We start from the raw sequence: 20,815 nt of genomic DNA on the forward strand, positions 1-20,815 counted from the left end.
GACTTCTGACTCCCTGCCTCCACCCACTGAAGCTTCAGCACAGTAGGTCATGGAGGGCCCAAGCTGGTCTCAGGAGTTAGCCAATACGGTGGCACTGCTTGTTCCTTACAGCCCTGCCTGGTTGTTTGCTTTGGGGTTTTTGTTTGGTTCTGTGCAATGCCCGGTAATGCTCTGGGCTCACTCCTGGCTATGCCCTCAGGAATGAGTCCTGGCTGTCAAGGGATCATATGGGATGCTGGCAATCGAACCTGGGTCGACCATGTGCAAGGCAAACACCCTACCTGCTGTACTACCTCTAGGGCCCCTGGTTATTTGCTTCAGAAAAAAAAACATGGGGAAGGGGATGAGTGCTTTCAGATACACTAACCCTTCCCATGACTCCTGGCTTTCCCGTCCTCTCTCTGAAGATACCAGGAGAACCATGCTCGGGACATCAAAGATATAGTACACAAGGGAGGTTATACTTGCTCTTGCCCAGTTTTGCTCTCTGGGAATGGGATTTGAACCTTGTACCTTAACAGCAAGAGAATGCAGCTCCGCCTCTGCGCTGTGTGTGCACTTGTTGCCACCTTGTGGGCACACTCGAAACTGCATCTTTCGGTGCTGAGAATATTAGCACTGCCTTCCTGCTGGAACCAAACTGGGACAAGGAACAGCAGGTTTTCAGGTGTTTGGAATGAGTGTGTGGGAAGCTCAGCACAAGTTGGGCCCCTGAAATATTTACTGGTGCCGCTGTGCCTTGGATTCAGTTCCTGGAGGCGTTGGAGGGCCGAGAAAAACAGATTGATTAAGGCTCCTGTGCCTTCTACTGCAAGTAGGTCATGCTCTAATTAATCCCACTCTCCCTGATGGCTCAGCCGGTATCCTAGCAACGAGACGTGATGAGAACTCGAGCCTCAGCCTCAGAATCTGGGGCTGAAGACTGCGTATCCCTCCCCCTATTTGCCAGGGGCCCTCCTTGTGCTAAAGTATCAGCACAGTTAGGCCAGGGAGGGGATTAGGAGTCAGTTGACTTGTGGGCCTTGCAGGGACCCTGGGTTCCACCCTGGTACTCTAGTGTGGTCACTAATTGGAGTGGTCCTGCTAGCTGTCTGCAGCAGCCTGCCTGGTTGGTATTTCAGGGAGGAAACATGGAGATGAGTCCTCTAGGTGGACTGTGATTCTTCTCTGATCCCGGCCGACTCAACATTCCTGTGCTCAGTACCCTACAAGAAAGGGAGGCCACGGCTGCTGTTGTCCCCAGTTTCAACCCAGTGCTAGACTCGAACCCTGTGTTTTAAGAACCCTGTGTTTTTTTTTATGGTTATGGTGCATTTTTTTAATGAGGGAGCAGATTTTATTCATGTACTTCAAATGAAACAATTTAGCTCTAAGGACTGAATACATAAACAGATAGGGTGTCTTCTATCAAGATAGACATAGACTTTTTAAAAAAAATTTATTTATTTATTTTTAATTCGTGAATCACCATGAGGGCACATTTACAAATTTATACACTTTTGTGCTTATGCTTCCCTCATACAAAGTTCGGGAACCCATCCCTTCACCAGTGCCCATTCTCCACCACCAGTAAACCCAGCATCCCTCCCACCCTCCCCGATCCCATCTCCCCCCACCCCGCCCTGCCACTGTGGCAGGGCATTCCCTTCTGTTCTCTCTCTCTAATTAGCTGTTGTGGTTTGCAATAAAGGTGTTGAGTGGCCACTGTGCTCAGTCTCTAGCCCTCATTCAGCCCGCAACTCCCTTCCCCCACATGGCCTTCGACTACATTATAGTTGGTGATCCCTTCTCTGAGTTGCCCTTTCCCCAGAATGTGAGGCCAGCCTCCAAGCCATGGAGTCAACCTCCTGGTACTTATTTCTACAATTCTTGGGTGTTAGTCTCCCACTCTGTTATTCTATATACCCTAGATGAGTGCAGTCTTTCTATGTCTGTCTCTCTCTTTCTGACTCATTTCACTCAGCATGAAACTTTTCATGCCCATCCACTTATATACAAAATTCATGACCTCCTTTTTTCTGACAGCTGCATAGTATTCCATTGTATAGATGTACCAAAGTTTCCTCAACCAGTCATCCGTTCTAGGGCATTCGGGTTTTTTCCAGATTCTGGCTATTGTAAATAGTGCTGCGATGAACATACATGTGCAGATGTTGTTTCGATTATACTTTTTTGCCTCTCTGGGATATATTCCCAGCAGTGGTATTGCTGGGTCAAATGGGAGCTCAACCTCTAATTTTTTGAGAGTCGTCCATATTGTTTTCCAGAAGGGCTGAACCAGTCGGCATTCCCACCAGCAGTGTAGAAGGGTCCCTTTCTCCCCACATCCTCTCCAACAGCGGTTGCTTTTGTTCTTTTGGATGTGTGCTAGTCTCTGTGGTGTGAGGTGGTATCTCGTGGTTGTTTTGATCTGCATCTCTCTGATGATTAGTGATGTAGAGCACTTTTTCATGTGCCTTTTGGCCATTCGTATTTCTTCCTTGGTAAAGTTTCTGTTCATTTCTTTGCCCCATTTTTTGATGGGGTTGGATGTTTTCTTCTTGTAGAGTTCAACCAATGCTTTATATACCATTGATATCAACCCCTTATCTGATGGGTATTGTGTAAATATCCTTTCCCATTCTGTGGATAGTCTTTGGATTCTGGTTACTGTATCTTTTGCGGTGCAGAAGCTTTTTAGTTTAATGTAGTCCCATTTGTTGATCTCTGTTTTTACTAGATTGCTTAGTTCTGTGTCACCTTTGAAGATACCTTTATCTTCAATATCGTGGAGGGTTTCGCCGACCTTGTCTTCAATGTACCTTATGGTTTGTGGTCGAATGTCTTTAATCCATTTTGATCTGACTTTTGTGCATGGTGTCAGGTCAAGGTCTAAGCCCATTTTTTTGCATGTGGTTGTCCAGTTAGAACCCTGTGTTTTAAGCGTACAAGGCAGGAGTTCCACCTTTGGGTTACGTCTTTGTGTGTGTTTGTTGCCGCCTTGTGGACATACTCAGAACTGCAGTTTCTGATGTTGATGTGCTCAGCTCTCCCACATCTTTTTTTTTTTCCTTTTTGGGTCACACCTGGCGATACACAGGGGTCACTCTTGGCTCTGCACTCAGGGAATTACCCCTGGTGGTGCTCAGGGGACCATATGGGATGCTGGGAATCGAACCCGGGTCGGGCCGCGTGCAAGGCAAACGCCCTACCCGCTGTGCTATCTCTCCAGCCCCTCTCCCACATCTTCTTGAACTGACCTGTCCAAGAGCAAAGCAGGCTCTGGAGTGTTTCCAGTGGGTGTATTGGAGGCTCAGCAACAGTTTGGCCTTGAATTTCTTGCTGGTATTCCTGTGGCCTCTGCGGGTGGTTCTGCAGAGCAGACAAAACAATCAAGAAGGTCAAGTGTTCTGCCTCATCTACCATGTGGAGGTCACTCTAATTCCACCCGCCCCTGCTGGCTCAGTCCATCTCTTAGGAACAAGGTCCGATGGGAACTCATGCCGCAGACGCTGAGCTGAAGGTTGCCATCTCCCTCCCTCAGCACAAGTTGTAACCCACCAGCAAGGGGCTAGCACTGCGCTGAAGCTACCTCACGGTCAGGTCAGGAAGGGTGTGGCTGGGGGATGTGCCGGGCCCTGAGTTCCACCTCGAAACTCTAGTGTCTGTGGGCACTTCTCAAGGGATTCCTGCTGGATGCCTGCAGCCCTGCCTGATTGCTTTGCAGGTGTTAAGAATCATTGTGTGGGAAGCCCAACACCAGTTTGGCCACTGCGGCCCTGTAGGCTCAAGCTGCAGTAACTAGTGGTTTTAGAGATCTGAATAAGCAATCAGGCCTGCTAAGGCTGCTGTGCCTTCTACTGCAAGTAGGTCACCTAATTCCATCACCTAATTCCACCTTCCCTGCTGGCTCAGCCTGCTTCCAGCAAGGGGGCATTATGGCAGCTCTAGCCTCAGATGCCAGACCTGAAGCTGCATCTCTCTCCTTCTAGCTACTTGCAAAGGTCCAGCGTTATGCTGAAACTTTAGCTTGGTTAAGTCCCTGAAATACTAGCTGTGGTGGCCCTGTTTTCTTGGTCATTGTGTTCAGTTGTTATTAAAAAACAAGAAGATCAGGGAGGTTTGGGGTCCTGTGCCAGCTGGGGATGTAGACAGGTGGTAGGGAAATGCCTTGTTGGGGCTGGACTGAGCTATCAGGGCGAGCCCGTGTATACTGCACCGTACTACTGATGTCGGTGGGCCCCACGGGTGACTTTCGTGAAGTGGGGAGGAGAAAGACGGTCACTTTCTCTCCAGCCGCCTCAAACACCCGGGACCCAGGGTTACTGGGTTCTTGTCTCGCTCCGGAAAAGAATTTCAGGAGTAGACAAGCAGTGAAGTAAATAGATTTTATTCAGAGGTTTCTGAGGGAGGGAGGAAGGGATAAGTGGAAAAGGAAAACCAGTAGGAGTAACGCGCTCAAGGGAGAACGCGGGCTTCTCCAAGGGTGGAGGAAGCTCACATCCTAGTTAGCACTGGACACGAAAGCATGAAAGTACACATCTCAAGGGGGGAGATGCGGGCGACACATGTGCTCGGCCACATGGCACAAGCAGCACATGGGCTCAGGCAGCATATGCGCGCCCTTCCTTTGTTCAAGGTGGCCTTTATAGGGTTTCTTCAACCTGCCCCCACGTGGGGGCTTCTTCCCAGGTAAAAGTCCGTTGCTAAGGAGGTTACCAGGGAGGTTGGGAGTGGTGATGGCCTTCTTTGGGGAACCCCCTGGGGAGGGGTCTGTTGTCCTCAGGGTCTGCTGATGGTTTCTTCCGGGTCTTTTGTTTTCTTGAATCTGCACATCTTAAGAGTCCCCTTCCCAGAGACTCTGTTAAATCTCAATTTTCATTGCCAAGGGCCTTTCCCTATCTACCTGCCTACATCACTACGGACAGGAACATAGGGACCCATGAAAATGGGCGAGATTTCTCGTGTGTCCTGACTGGTTTGGATGAAGCTGAACATTTTCCCCCTTCAAGCTGCCTTCAGAAAAGTAATTTCAGTCTACTGAAAAGAGCAGTTTTCCTTCTCTCCCAGAAGCCTGGCTGGTCTTTGACATGCAGATGGTGTTAGCCAGGCCTGACCTTTGAGATTGTAAATTGTAGGCTCTGGCCCAGCCTAGTCTTTGGGATGTAGATTTCAGGTGCAGGGCCCAGTTTTGTCTTTGGGATGTAAATCCAAGTGCTTTTAGCCCAAGGAAGGTTTCAGTTTTAGTTTTGCATCTTCTTTCCGGAGGCCTAGATTACTAGCCTGCAGATACAAGGAAATAATGCTGCCTCAATGTTCTTCCTGTAACATCTTTTTTTTTTTTTTTGGTTTTTTGGGTCACACCTGGCGATGCACAGGGGTCACTCCTGGCTCTGCACTCAGGAATTACCCCTGGCGGTACTCAGGGGACCATATGGGATGCTGGGAATCGAACCCAGGTCGGCTGCGTGCAAGGCAAGCGCCCTACCCGCTCTGCTATCACTCCAGCCCCCCTGTAACATCTTTTGATGCCTTTGGTGACATCACTGTATTGCACCCTTTAGAGCTACCATGATCAATAAAAGGAGGTCCATGAGGCCCTCTGCCTTAGCTAAGGGCCAGAGAGAGCCTTAGTCCTCCAATCAAGACATTTCTTCCGAGTGCCTTATCTCAGCGCCTCTGACCGCAGGAAGGTTCACGCAACAATGCCTACTATGTATGACTCCCTGAGTTGAACCATCAGTCCCACATGACTCCCCCAGCAGTGCTGGATACCCCTTGTTGACCTTGATCACTGCCAGGAGTAGCCCCCAACAAAAATGGGTTCTGTCCTATCTATTGCGAGTAGGTCACTCTCATTTCACCCTTCCCTGCAGGTTCAGTCAGTCTCCTAGCAACAAGGAGTGATGGGGGCCCGAGCCTCAGATGCTGGGGCGGAAGGCTATGTCTCCCTCCCTCCACCATGTGCAAGAGCCCCACATTGCTGAAGCATCAGCCTGGTTAGGTGCAGGAATCAGCTGACACTGTGGCCTGTGTGGGATCCTGGGTTCTACCCCAGGGTTCCAGTGTGTGCAGACACTCTCAGGAGTGGTACTGCTAGTTATCTGTTGTTTGCTTCAAAAGAAAACAGAAAAGAGGAAGAGGATTTTGTGTTTCTTCTGATGACTGTTGGCTTCTCAAAGCCTCCTTGAAGAAAACAGTCTTCCCCTGCTTGGGTGTTCCGTGCCTTGGCCTCCCTAAAAAAAAATCCTGTGTGCCGATGCCCCCATTTTATCCTCAGAACAGGGACTCAAACCCTGGACCTCTCAGGTGCTCTGCCTCTCTGCTATGTCCACATTCACTCTTGTTGCTGCCTTTTGGACACACTCGAAACTGCAGCCTCCCATGTGAAATGCTAAGTGTGCCTGCGGCTGCTTCAACAAAACTGAAGGCATGCAAGGCAGGGTTTGGGCACTGGCCAGTGGGTGGGTTCAGTGTCCAGGCAGCAGAACAGCCCCAGCCATGTTAGAGGGGCCCTGGGTACCTCTGCTCTCTGTGCCTGGTGGTGCTGGAGAAGCAAGAAAAGTCTGCAGAGAGAAGAATCCCTGCCCGCAGGCTGGGTGTGCCCACTGCATCCTCCCACAGCTCAGTGTGTGCTCATACAGTCCGCTGGGAAGAAGGGTAGATGAGATGCTTGTGCTCAGGGGCCAGAGGGAAAAGCTTGCTTTATGCCACAGCCACCACTTCTCATGAGGCTTTGGGATGTTTGGAAAGGGTGTGTGGGAGGCCCAGCATAAGTCTGGCCCCTGCAATGTTTACTGATGCGGCTGTGTTCTTGGCTTCAGGGGGCTGGGTGCTTGGAAGAGCCAAGGCAAACTATGAGGCAGGTTAAGGGTCCTGTCCAACCTATTGTATGCAGGCCACTCTTTAATCCCACCCTTCCCTGCAGGCTCAGTCAGTCTCCTAGCAACAAGGAGAGATGGAGGCCCAAGCCTCACGCTGGGGCTGAAGGCTGTGTCTCTCTACACCACCTGCAAGGGCCCCCACGTTGCTGAAGCATCAGCCTGGTTAGGCGCAGGAGTCGGCTGACAGTGTGGCCTGTGCAGACCCTGGGTTCCACCCCGGAACTCTGGTGTGTGCACAGGCACAGCGTGGAGTGGTCCTGCTGGTCATCTGCTGCCCGCCTATTTGCTTTGGGAAGGAAATTTGCAGGAGGGGATGAGGCATTTGTGTGTATTGTGTCCCTTCTCTGATTCCCAGCCTACTTGAACATTTATGACACTTGTGCCATGCTGGTGCCCTCTGTTTTCACAGGTGCAAGGCAGCCGCTCATCTTTTGCCCTTTGTGCATGGATGCACATGTTGCCGCCTTGTGCATATGCTTGGAACTATAGTTTTATGTTAAATGTTCTCAGTACTTCTGTGCTCCCTCGAACCAATCTGGCCAAGAGCACAGTAGGCTTTGGGGTGTTTAAAAGGGGTATATTAGGGAACAGAGCAATAGTAAAGCGGGTAGGGCCTTGCATGTGGCTAATCCAGTCTCATCCCCAGTACTCCATATGGTCCCCTGGGCCCATCATGTGTGAACCCTGAGCAGATCAGGATGAAACCCTGAGCCCTGCTCAGTGTGTTCCCAAAACAAAAAGATAAAATGGGAATATTGGAAGCCCAGCACCATTTTGGCCCCTACACTGCTCGCTGGTGCCTCTTCAGCCATAGCTACTCCCAGAGGCTTTGGGGAGTAAGAAAGTCAGGCAGGCTAAGGCACCTGTACAACTGCTGTACATGGTGAACAGGTCACTCTAATCCCATCCACCCCTGCTGGCTCAGCTCGTCTCTTAGGAACAAGGTGTGATGGGAACTCATGCCGCAGACGCTGAGCTGAAGGCTTCCATCTCCGTCCCTCCACCCACCAGCAAGGGGCTGGCATTGTGCTGAAGCTGCAGCATGGTTAGGTCAGGGAGGGGGTGGCCTGGGGATGTGGGAGCCCTGAGTTCCACCTTGGGAAATCTAGTGTCTGTGGGCACTTCTCAGGGGATTTCTGCTGGCCGTCTGCAGCCCTGCCTGATTGCTTTGGGAAGGTACTATGTGGAGGGGAAAAGTCATTTGGGTGTATTTTGTCCCTTCCCATGACTCCTGACCTTCCCCAACCTTCGCTGGAGGCACTAAGCTTCCTACATTTGGGAAGACAATATGGCAGCTATTACCCCCATTCTTACCTTGGGACTGGACTCACCTCACGTTTGCAAGGCGGCAGTGCTGCCTGTGTGTTCTCTTTGTGTGGACACTTGTTGCCACCTTGTGGCTAAACACAGAACTGCATCGTCCACTACTGAGCCTATCAGCTCTGCTTTCTTTCTTTTTTTTTTTTTTAGCACTGCTTTCCTGATTGAAGCCAACTGGCTGAGGGCACAGCAGTCTTCTGAGTGTTTAGAATCAGTGTGTGTTGTTTCTTATTTGGCAGGCCACCTGGCACTGCTCATGACTGCTCCGATCTCTGTGCTCTGGGTCAAGGTACTCTGGCACCCATGTGGTACCCAGGTTTGAGCTTGCCTCTTCCCAAGGGGAAGACCATGCTCAGCCCATGGAGCCCTCTCTGGTCCCAGCCAATCTCAGTTCTTGCTTGGGCTCCTCACAGGAGTCAGATGGCCCATGTATGTCCTGATACTGTAGACACAGTTCCAACTTCTCCAGGAGGCTGGGCATATGAATTTGTGCTTTGCATGTGCAAGAACCTGGGTGCAACGCCCTGTACCTCACTCACATCTCCCTGAGCACCTCTGAAGATGGTTCATATAGAAGCATATGAACAATATCATATCATACAGAACAAACCAACAAAAACCAAAAAGTACAGAAATTTTATTTTACTTTATTTTATTTTGCTTTTTGGGTCACACCTGGCAATGCACAGGGGTTACTCCTGGCTCTGCACTCAGGAATTACTCCTGGCGGTGCTCAGGGGACCATATGGGATGCTGGGAATCGAACCCGGGTCGGCCGCGTGCAAGGCAAATGCCCTCCCCGCTGTGCTATCGCTCCAGCCCCAGTACAGAAATTTTAAAGCAGGCAATGGGGCTGCAGAGACAGGTCAAAGGACTAGAGAATATGATTTGTATGTCTAAAGCCTTGAATTTGATCCCTGCTACTGTGAGGTCCAATAAGCAACACCAGGATTGCCCTTAGTGCCTCCCCACAAGCACCACAGAGCCCGAAGAGCATCCAACTTTTGGGTTCAAACGTTAAACACTCTGGCTCAGGTGTGTCTGGTGCTGCCCCCCCCACACACACACACATGCACACTGAGCACTGCTTAAGTGCTGCATTTTTCAGCACTTGGACTTTTGTTTCTTTGCACATTTTCAGCCATGCATTGAAAATTCTCAGAACAGTTTGTGTTTGCAATAGGGTGTAGACCTACCCATCCCAACACAAGGTAACACGCCAACAGGAATTTTTTTTCTTTTTGGGTCACACCTGGCGATGCACAGGGGTTACTCCTGGCTCTGCACTCAGAAATTACCCCTGGTGGTGCTCAGGGGACCATATGGGATGCTGGAATTCGAACCCGGGTCGGCCGCGTACAAGGCAAACGCCCTACCTGCTGTGCTATCGCTCCAGCCCCCTTTTTAAATTTTTTTTAATTTTTATTTTATCACCATGTGGAAAGTTACAAAGTTTTCAGGTTTATGTCTCAGTTATACAATATTCAAACACCATCCCTTCACCAGTGCCCATATTCCAACACCAAAATCCCCAGTATGCCCCCCGCCCCTCCCCCCACCCCCAACTGTATAACTGATGAATTTCACTTCATTTTCTCTTTACCTTGATTACATTCCATATTGCAAAACAAAACTCACTATTGTTGTTGGAGTTTCCCCCCAAAAAAGACAGCCCTACTAAGGAAGCATTTGATAATTGGTTTTCCATTAAAAGATTGTATGTTTTCAGTTTTTAGAAACTGTGTCCCAGTCCCGCATCCCGGAACTGTGTTAGTTGCTGCTCAGTGTCGCCAAGGCTCCATCTGGAGAAGGTGTGCTGGCTGTACCTCCTCCGTCTGGATCCCCGGTGTTGCTGGCCCGGTTTCGGGTCCGGAGCATTTCTCCGGCCGTGTTGCTCACCAGAATGCCTGGTCTCTTCCCTGTTGAATGTGGCAAGATGGCGCCGAGGGTGGGTCGAGGGCGTGACTTCCGGCGGCTGGGATCAACAGGAATTCTTTTTTTTTTTTAACAAGTGACTTACATTTTATTTATTTATTTATTTATTTATTATTTTATTGAATCACCATGTGAAAAGTTACAAAGTTCTCAGGCTTATGTCTCAGTTTTACAATGTTCAAACACCCGTCTCTTCACCAGTGCCCGTATTCCACCACCAAAAACCCCAGTATGCCTCCCCCCACCCCTCTCCCCCGCCTGGGTAACTGATAAATTTCACTCTTCTCTTTACCTTGATTACATTCCATATTTCAACACAAAACTCACTATTGTTGTTGGAGTTTCAACACAGACTCACTATTTTTTCAACAGGAATTCTTGGACCCATGTTTATTGTAAGAAAATAATTGTGTGGTTCAGAATAGATGGAGATTTTGTTGGCATTTGCTGAGAACCCTCACATGAGTGTGTGTCTACAGTGCCCTTGTGAATAGCACACTGCCCCTGAGTGCTGGTGCTGCACTAACCCAGAGGTTTGGGGTTGTCTGTGGGTAGGTGTGAGCCATGTGAAAGATCTGCCCATCATGCCTGGAGAGATCTTCAAGTATAAATGGATGGTGACCCTAGCAGATGGACCCACCAAGTCGGACCCCCGCTGCCTGACTCGCTACTATGCGAGTGCTGTGGACCAGGAGAGAGACCTCGCTTCGGGCCTCATTGGCCCTCTCCTCATCTGTTCCAAAGAATCTGTGGATCAAAGAGGAAACCAGGTGAGCTTCTCTCTTTACTAGAGCTGAGTTTGCAGTGAAGACTGTGGCAAGAAGGCTTAGGGTTGGGCACTGAACCCTTCCTCATAACCTGTGAGATGGCCAAGAGGAGAACCCAGCTGATGTCCTCAGAGCTTTGTCGCCCAGATCAGTATGACCCAGGGGGGTCTTAGTGCTGAGTCGCTGTTGTAATAGTCATTCCCAGCTTAAAACTGCACTCTGGTGCCATCTTTTCTACTGTTACATGGTCAATGACCACCTATATGTTTACAATTTACCTACGGAGGTCACATTGGTTTAAAAGAACGTAAATGTTTTATGTTTGGGGGTATATAATGTTATCACCAGTTTCCACCTGCTTTTTTGTTTATTCTTTGAATTGAGTTTTGGGCAAGATCCAGCAGTGCTCAGGGCTTACTTCTGGCTCTGTACTGAGGGATCACTCACGGCAGGACTCAGGGGACCCTGTACGGTGCTTGGGGATCAAACTCTGGATGGCTATGTGCAAGGCAATCGCTTTATCTGCTGTTCTATTGCTCTATCCCCATGACTGTTTTTTGAAAAACCCACAAAATAACCATACAGTCAAGACTTCCTCCCTGGACTTGTTAGCGTGGGTGCCTACAGGTGCAATACAAGCTTATTGAGGGGTACACAGAGAAAATAGAAAGGATTTCAGAGTAGGGTTGGAGTTTGGGTCACTTCTGCTGTACATAAAACTGCAGACAGGGTCAGCGAGATAGTGCCAGGGGCTGGAATTCATGCTTTGCATGAGGGAGGCCAGGATTCTGTCCCCTAAATCACATGGTCCCCCAAGCACTACTGGGAGTGAACCACAAGTACCGAGCCAGGACTAGCCAAGTGTACCCCACAAGCCATCCCCAAATAAAGACATTGAACTGTGGAGGTGATTCCACGCTTGAATATTTACCATGTATGTATGATACCCTAGGTTCCTGGTTTCCCCCAGATAAAAAGAAGTACATTCTCTAGCCACAGAAACCTACTTCTTCACATGAACTCATTGCTTGCCTTGAAAGTAACTCAATGCTGTGTGGCTGAGGCTTGAGTCCTTGCTTATTGGGTTACGCCATGCCACGGACCTTGAGTTCCAGCTTGAGGGTTTGTCTTTGATCATGCATGTGGCACACTGAGCAGGGAGGCCACTGTTCTGGAGTGTCTGCAAAGATGTGCCGTGGCCTGTTCTCCAGAGGACCCTCACCATTCTACTGCCCATTGCTCTCGATTCTAGAAGGGGAAACATAGACCTACCCAGGACAGTGGCAAGTCACCCTCAGTGAAACACAAATCAGCTGCTGACTCAAAAGTGCTCTTCGGAAAGAAACATCAAACTTTTAAAACAGGAAAAGGAAGGTATTCGTGTTAGCTATCATTTGATGGTCCCCGTTAGCTTTGCTATTTTATTTCAGTTTTTTTTTGGTTTCCTTTTTCCCCTCTCTTTCTATTCTTACTATTTAATGCTTCTAGACTGGGCAATGTGAAGAGGGAGAATTGTTCAGCACGAGTTTAAAGAAGGCATTAATTTCACCTGACACCGCCCCGCCCTTGTTAGGAATACTGAATACTCACTGCATGTCTCTAAGCAGTGAAGATCCTCTCCTCTGACTGAGCTTGTGGAGGCCAGAGTAACAGAAGTTTAATAGGCCGTCATCCCTAACACAGCAGACACACTTGTCCTAAACACACTTTCATGCCTAGGGCACCTACTACCACTCCCAGGCATTGGCGTGTGCTTCAAAATGGACCCTACCTCAAGTTGGATTGGAAGCAAACAATTCTTGCTACCTCATGTTCATTCCAGTGCTAATGCTCTCTCTCTCTCTATCTTCCCACGCCTGTAATTTACAGATGATGTCAGACAAGAGAAATGTCATCCTGTTTTCTGTGTTTGATGAGAACCGAAGCTGGTACCTTGCAGAGAATATGCAGCGCTTCCTCCCCAATGCAGATAGTGCGCAGCTGCAGGACCCAGATTTCCAGGCATCCAATGTCATGCACAGTGAGTACAGTTGCCCTAGTATGAGAATCAAACCCCTGTGCGAGGTCTCTGGCCCTTTAAAGGCATATTAGCCTTAATTAATGTAGTACATTACACTGCAGTGTTTGGTGTCACTGCAAACACCTTTAGTATGTAAAATCTCATTCCTTTTGCATTACATGCCTCACCTACCAGTTAAGGGCATGTCATAATAAGGATAAATTATGCATGTTAGGGTAGAAGACTACTGTGTCTTACTTGACATATCTTTAAAAAATAAAGTTCTCTAGGCCAGGGAGAGAGCCCAAGGGGCTCTGGCACATACTTCATGTATCAGGGCTGTTTCAGTCCCCAGTTCTGCATGGTCCTCCAAACATGACCAGTACAGATCCTGAGCAAGGAGCCAGGTATGTTCCCCTCCCCCAAGCTGTGCTCTTTGGGACTCCTGACAGACCAAAGATCATGTGATCTTTAGAGCACTGGCTCTAGGTATGTGCAGGCATGACTGTGCAATGTCTCAGTCAAATCTTTCCCCAAATCAAAACCTTTGGGCAGCCCTTGAGGGTGGTTTATTGACTGAAATCGCCCACCTTGTAATCACTAGACCATGGGTTCCCTTCTGTGTGTTGTCCACATATGCTGACTGTGCAGTTCGGAGCCCCACAGTGGCTGCAGAGCTTGTGATCTCTAGAGCACTGAATGCAGGTGTGTGTGAACCCGACAGTGAGATTCCCCCAGTCAAATTCCCCCTAAATTAAACTCTGGGCAGCCCCTTCAGGTAGCCAAGAAGCTAAAACTACCCGCTGTTTAAACTCGAGACCCTGTGTTCAGTCCCCCATGCTGCCCACAGGTGCCCATGTGTTCTGGACCCCTGGAGTGGGGTGTGAGCCTCGTAAGCACAAAGTAGGTGTGTATGGGCACTACAATGCTATCTCCCAGTCAAATCCCTCCCAAAATAAAACCCTTGGAGCCCTTCGAGGTAGATTAGTGGCTAAAACTTCCTGACTTGAAAACACTCCACCCTGAGTCTGCTCCCCAGTTCTGCCCTCATGCCCTGGCTGTGCGATTTGGGAGCCCTGGAGTGGCCACAGAATATGTGATCTCTCAAGTATTCACAGGAGTGTGCGCATGGCAGTGCAATTCCCCACTCAAATTGCCCTCAAAATCAAGACTTTTGCAGACCTGAGGGGTGGCTTTGTGACTAAAACATCCTGTCTTTAAAATGCAAGGCCCTGAGTTCCATCAAGCCCCAGTACAGCATAGATGCACCGACTATGCAGCTGGGGACCAGAGTGGCCATGGCACATTTGATCCTTAGAGCACTGATGGCAGGTGGTTTCAAGTATGACAGTATAGTCCCCAGTCAAATCCTCAGAAAAAAAAGAAGAATTTGGCACCCCTTGGGAGGGGATTTGTGGCTAAAATGCCCTGTCTTTTTAACTTGAAGACATGTATTCAGTGTCCTGTCTTGGCCAAACATTCCTCTGTGCTGTTTGGTACCACCATAGTTGCCGCAGAGCATGCCAGCTCTAGAGCATTGACAGTAGGTATATGCAAACATGTCATTTGCAAGTATGACAGTGCTTGTGACAGTGTAATCCCACAGTCAAATCCTCCCATCCCACCCCCCAATCAAAACATTGGGAAATCCTGGTGTGATGCTCTGTGGCTAAAATCTCCGGTCTTGTAATAGTGAGGCCATGAGTTCAAAGCTTATGCAGTCCTAGGGGCTGGAGTGATAGCACAGCGGGTAGGGCGTTTGCCTTGCACGCGGCCAACCCGGGTTCGAATCCCAGCATCCCATATGGTCCCCTGAGCACTGCCAGGGGTAATTCCTGAGTGCAGAGCCAGGAGTAACCCCTGTGCATCGCCAGGTGTGACCCAAAAAGCAAAAAAAAAAAAAAAAAAAAAAGCTTATGCAGTCCTCATGTGCTGACTAATGTTTGAGACCCTCAGATTGGCCACGGAGAATGTGATCTCCAGAGTTCTGACTGCAGGTGTGTGCATGGAGGAAATTGACATCCCCAATATTGACATACCCCAGTTAGAGCCACTTGTGGGAGAAATCCATAATCTTTTGTTCTGCAATTGATAATGTTAAAGACAGTGAAAAGACAAGTGAGATAGCTTTAGAAAATATTTGCAAATCTAACTCTGTTATAAGAACACACCTAAATGAACTAGAGGTTTGAATAGACATTGCCAAAGGTACTTAGAAGACAAATAAGCACTTGCAGAAATTCACAAGGTCATCACTCAGCAGGGTGGAAGGACAGAGCATCACATTTCCTTATTATGCACTTGCTCTAGTGGTCCATGTTTTCAACTTTTGGGTTTTTTGTTTGTTTGTTTGTTTTTGAGGGTGACAGGAACTGTTGTTGTTGTTGTTGTTTGACCAAATTTTATATGGGATAGAGGAGTCTTCCAATGCTTCAGCCTCGAGGAGGGGGTCGCATTTAGTTCATTTATTTGTGGAGGAATTCCCACCAAGCTGGGGGACCTACCTTCCCTCTTACTGCTTACCTTTTTCTATGAGGAATTAGCATGCTATAATTTCAGGAACTCCATTTATGGATTTTTTTAGTTTGGGGAGGCTTGAGGGTTCAGGTCATTTTCACTCCCTAGGGAGAACATGATAATGGCTGAAGGAAAATGGGGGGAACCTGTTCCTATTGTACTTTCTCTCTCTTTTGGGGTGGGTTGGACCATATCCAGAAGTCTCAGGTCTTACTCCAAGATATGCACTCAGAGATGGCTCCTTGTGGGCAGAGGGGACCATATGTGGTGCTGGGGATCAAACCCACATTGGCTGCCTACAAGGCAAGTGCCCTACCCAGTGTACTATTACTCCAACCCACAACTTCACTTTTAACTTCTTGCACTTGGGTCCTAGTTAATAAAGGTCCAAGTTTCTCCAGAAATAAAACCACAACCTTAAGGGGCTGGAGAGATAGCACAGTGGGTAAGGCGTTTGCCTTGCACGCGGCCGACCCGGGTTCAAATCCCAGCATCCCATATGGTCCCCTGAGTATGGCCAGGGGTAATTCCTGAGTGCAGAGCCAGGAGTAACCCCTGTGCATCGCCAGGTGTGACCCAAAAAGCAAAAAAAAAAAAAAACCCACAACCTTAAAATACCTAAGATATCCTGTTGTAGGCAAAGGATTAAAGAAATGGGGTACAGGGGGCAAAGACATTGTGCATAACACAAAGTTCAATGTCACTGAATACACAGGATACTGTGCTCTTTTCTCATGGAGCTGGAACTTAGCTGGTCCAGTGTCCACAGTTGACTTTGAGGAAAACAATGTTCTCTCTCTCTCTTTGGGGTAGCAAGGCAATGGAAATAACAAATAATCACTTAGAACATATTATGACAATCCAGTCCAGGAAGTTCAGCTATTGTTCAAACCTCTGGCTCCCTGTATCTTTTGCAGGCATAAATGGCTACGTGTTTGATAACTTACAACTGTCAGTCTGCCTGCACGAGGTGGCATACTGGTACATTCTCAGTGTGGGTGCGCAAACTGCCTTCCTCTCCATCTTCTTCTCTGGTTACACCTTCAAACACAAGATGGTCTATGAGGACACACTCACGCTGTTCCCATTCTCAGGAGAAACTGTCTTCATGTCAATGGAAAATCCAGGTGAGAGTTTTAAATCTTTATACTCCCAGCTCATATTGCTTCACTAGCTAGCCACTATTTTGCCCGCTGGTTCCTATCTGGGTGCTAATGATTTTTCTCATTGCAAAGGATTTTAATGACAGTGTTGCCTCAGAGATTTACTTTCAAAGTCACTACTCCAAAGAGTGTCTTTGCTGGGACCAGGAAACTAGTTCAAATGGCTTTCTGCATGTAGGAGCCCTGGGATAGAGCCCTAGCACTGCATGGTTTCTAATCAGAAAACTGAAAACAAAAGCAAGAATGCCTTTACTTACCTTGGGCCAAAATTCAAAGTCTACTACCTAAGTTAAAGGCTGAGTACACCTTTTGGATGTGCAACGGCCACATGGACACTGGTTTCTGTGTGTATTGCGAATAATGTTGGTTGTCTTAGAAAATACCACCAAGACCCTTTTGGAAGTGCTTTGCACCCATCCCTTCAAACCACTGTGAGGCCTTGGGGATAAATGGGCTCTTGGCGTCTCCTTCTTCAGTGAACATTGACCGCCAGGCTTTGAAGAGTAGTCGCTATGCTCAAAGGAACTCCACATGCTGTAGGTGCATTCTTAGAACCTCCAAACTAGCACAGGGCCACACCACTCCAGGTGCTGCCCACCCCGCTCCTTGCAGAGCCTGACTCGCCTGACTCTCTCCTACCCCACCATCGTGATGATTGTCATGGGGAATTTCTCAAATCTTCTTGAAAGAAATGAGTCTGAGGACACTCTTGGGCAATAAAAGCCCATCTTGTCATATGCAACCATGGACTCACCTAGGATTCAGAGATATCAGTGGAAGTATTTCTGTGGAATGTGCATGGAAATGCAGCTGCTCGACAAACTGACAGGATCTTGTCTGTTTCTGTTTTCCAATTAAATTGCATGGTGAGCTTACCTAGTTGTTTATCACCGTCTCTGCAGTTTTATCAACCTTGGTCTATAGTTCATACATAGTAAATATTTTCTTTTTAAAAAAAATTTTATTAGTGAATCACTGTGAGATACAGTTACAAGCTTATGAACTCTCATGTTTGCATTTCAGTCATACAGTAATCGTTTACCCATCCCTCCACCAGTGCCCATTCTCCTCCACCTGTGTTCCCAGTATCCCTCCCATAACCCCCACCCCATCCCCCAGCACCCCACCCTGCCTCTGTGGCAGGGCATTCACTTTTGTTCTCTCTCCTTTTGGGCATTGTAGTTTGCAATAGAGGTATTGAGTGGCCATCATGTTTGGTCTATAGTCTACTTTTGGCACGCATCTTTCAACCAGATTGGGTCCTTCCAACATCCTCTACTTGGTGTTCCCTTCTCTATCTCAGCTGCCTTTTCCCCTAGCATGTGAGGCCAGTTTCCAAACTGTGGGGCAGACCTCCTGCTCCTTATCTCTACTACTCTTGGGTGATAGTCTCCCATTCTATTACTTTATATTCCACAGATGAGTGCGATCTTTCTATGTCTGTCTCTCTCTTTCTGACTCATTTCACTTAATATACTTTCCATGTTGATCTACTTATATGCAAATTTTATGACTTCATCTTTTCTAACAGCTGCATAGTATTCCATTGTGTAGATCTACCAAAGTATCTTTAACCAGTCATCTGATTTTGGGCACTCCAGTTTTTTCCGGATTTTGGCTATTGTAAACAGTGTTGCAATGAACACACAAATGCAGATGTTATTTCTACTGAACCTTTTTGTCTCTCCGGAATATATTCCCCGGAGTGGTATTGCTGGGTCAAATGGGAGTTCAATTTCTAATTTTTTGAGAATCGTCCATATTGTTTTCCAAAAAGGCTGAACCAATGCATTCCTACCAGCAGTGAAGGAGAGTTCCTTTCTTCCCACATCCATGCCAACACTGGTTGCTTTTGTTCTTTCGGATGTGGGCCAGTCTCTGTAGTGTGAAATGATATCTTATTGTTATTTTAATCTGCATCTCCCTGATGATTAGTGATGCAGAGCATTTTCTCATGTGTCTTTCAGCCATTCCCATTTCTTCTTTGAGAAAATTTCTGTTCATTTCCACCCCCCATTTTCTGATGGGGTTGGATGTTTTCTTCTTTTAGAATTCAACCAGTGTCTTGTATATCCTTGATATCAACCCCTTATCAGGTGGGTATTGGGTGAATATTCTTTCCAATTCTGTAGACTCTCTGTATTCTGGTCACTGTATCTTTTGAGGTGCAGAAGCTTCTCAGTTTAAGGTAGTCCCATTTGTTTTATCTCTGTTTCCACTTGCTTGGCCAACGGTGTGTCACCTTTAAAGATATCTTTAACTTCGATGTCGTGGAGGGTTTGCCAACCTTGTCTTCAAGGTACCTGATGGATTCTGGTCTGATGTTGAGGTCTTTAATCCATTTTGATCTGACTTTTGTGCATGGTGTTAGGTAGAGGACTGAGCTCATTTTTTTGCATGTAGCTGTCCAGTTTTGCAAACACCATTTGTTAAAGAGGCTTTCTTTGCTCCACTTCACATTTCTTGCTCCCTTATCAAAGATTAAATGATCATATATTTGAGGGTGTGTGTCGGGATTTCAACATTGTTCCATTGGTCTGTGGCTCTGCTTTTGTTCCAGTAGCATGCTGTTTTAATTATTACTGCTTTGTATTAGAGTTTGAGGTTGGGGAAGGTGATGCCTCCCATCTTCTTTTTCCCAAGAATTGCTTTGACTATTTGTGGGTGCTTATTGTTCCATATGAATTTCAGGAGTGTTCGATCCATTTCTTTGAAAAATGCCATGGGTATCCTTATAGGGATTGCATTGAATTTGTATAATGCTTTGGGGAGTATTGCCATTTTGACAATGTTAATTCTCCCAATCCATGAGCAGGGGATATGTTTCCATTTCCTCACAAAGTGATGAGTATGTATAATATACTTGCAGTTGTCTAAATTAAAGGGAAATGATGCATGGAGGCAGAGAAAATATTTTAAGTCATTTGATGCATTTAGGTTTTGGGGCCACATCTTGCAGTACTCAGGTATTATTCAGGGATTAACCATGACACTGCACTCAGGGGTAACTTCTGGTGGGGGTACCATAGGGAATGACGTGGATCAAACCTGGGTCAGCTTCAGGCAAGGCAAGCACCTTACCCCTGTACCACTGTTCCAGCTCTATTTTAAGTTAACGTGTCAATATTTTGAGAAATTTTAATTTTTAATTAGTTCATTTTTTTTGGTTTTGATGCATACCTGGTCATATTTTGGGATTACTCTGGCTTGCTGCTAGCAGTTGCTCCTGACAATGCTCGAGTGACTATGTGATTTTGGGGATTGAACCTGGGGCTCTCACATGCAAAGGGTGCATTCCAGCCCTTTGAGCTTGTGAGAAACTTTCAAACTTTGTTGGGAATCATTTAAATTCTAAAGATGAGGGCAAGGAGAGGGCTCAAAGAGCTGAGTGCATGATTTTCATATGGGAAGCCTGGGTTCGATTCCTGACATTACAGGGTCCCAAGGGCAAAATCGAGAGAAACCTGTAAACAGAAAGTGGAGCTAGCCCCTGAACAATGCCAGATGTGGTCCAGCTCACCCACTTCCAGTAAAAGGAAATAAAATGGAAAGATGAGCAGATTCTGCTTTGGGGGAATCCTCCCATAATCTGAGAGCTGCCCTGCATTACTCTCCCTTCCTTTCTGTTTTCCTAAGTAAAGTCTTTTACTGAATTCAGCCATTTCGCTCTCTGGTCCCTTGTTTTCATTTTGACTGCTTGTGGACAAAAACCTGAACTTCTGCACCAGCTACATTCGGTGAGAGGCAGCCAGGAATCCACCGCAGTAAACTGGCTGGATTCAGGTTGTCTCCTTTCTCACCCTTTCTCCCTCTGGCCTTCTGACATGGAGCGCAGTGGGCAGTGGCAGCTCATCCTGGCCATCTGCTCTCTCCTCCACTGGCTGACTTGTCTGATGACCCTGCGATCAGAAGGGGACCGGGAGAACTGATCGTCTTGCCCTTTAGGAGATCTGAAGATCCCCTTCTCTGGAAGTCCTGGAGGTGCTTAGTCACTGGCAAAAAGGTGATTTTACCTTGTCAGCCTGGAAATGTTCTTTCTCAGCATCTTCCTTTCAGACTCTCCTAGAGGCATTCCCTCAAGCATTTCTGAAGTTCCTCTGGGATTTTTCCTGAGAACCTCACAAGCCAGATAGCTGGAGTTTGGATTTCCCTTCTTTCTTCAGTCTGAGTGCTTTCCAATCTTTAAGGCTGGCCATGCAGGGCCTGCTTGGAACTCGGGCTCCTGCTGACCATCTTATTCTCTTTCCTGCC

General features: G+C 47.5%; 1 protein-coding gene across 2 annotated transcripts in view; it reads left to right on the forward strand.

Annotated features, from left to right (window-relative positions):
- F8 (coagulation factor VIII) overlaps positions 1 to 20,815 on the forward strand; it is a 158,942-nt gene that overhangs the window by 56,189 nt on the left and 81,938 nt on the right. For both annotated transcript variants that reach the window (XM_004606583.3, XM_055120894.1), the window contains exons 11-13: positions 10,674 to 10,888; positions 12,755 to 12,905; positions 16,319 to 16,528. In XM_004606583.3, coding sequence (XP_004606640.3) covers positions 10,674 to 10,888; positions 12,755 to 12,905; positions 16,319 to 16,528 — 576 coding nt within the window. The remainder of the gene's footprint in view (positions 1 to 10,673; positions 10,889 to 12,754; positions 12,906 to 16,318; positions 16,529 to 20,815) is intronic.

The sequence above is a fragment of the Sorex araneus genome, chromosome X, assembly GCF_027595985.1.
Source record: "Sorex araneus isolate mSorAra2 chromosome X, mSorAra2.pri, whole genome shotgun sequence".
In the NCBI taxonomy this organism is placed as follows: Eukaryota; Metazoa; Chordata; class Mammalia; order Eulipotyphla; family Soricidae; genus Sorex; species Sorex araneus.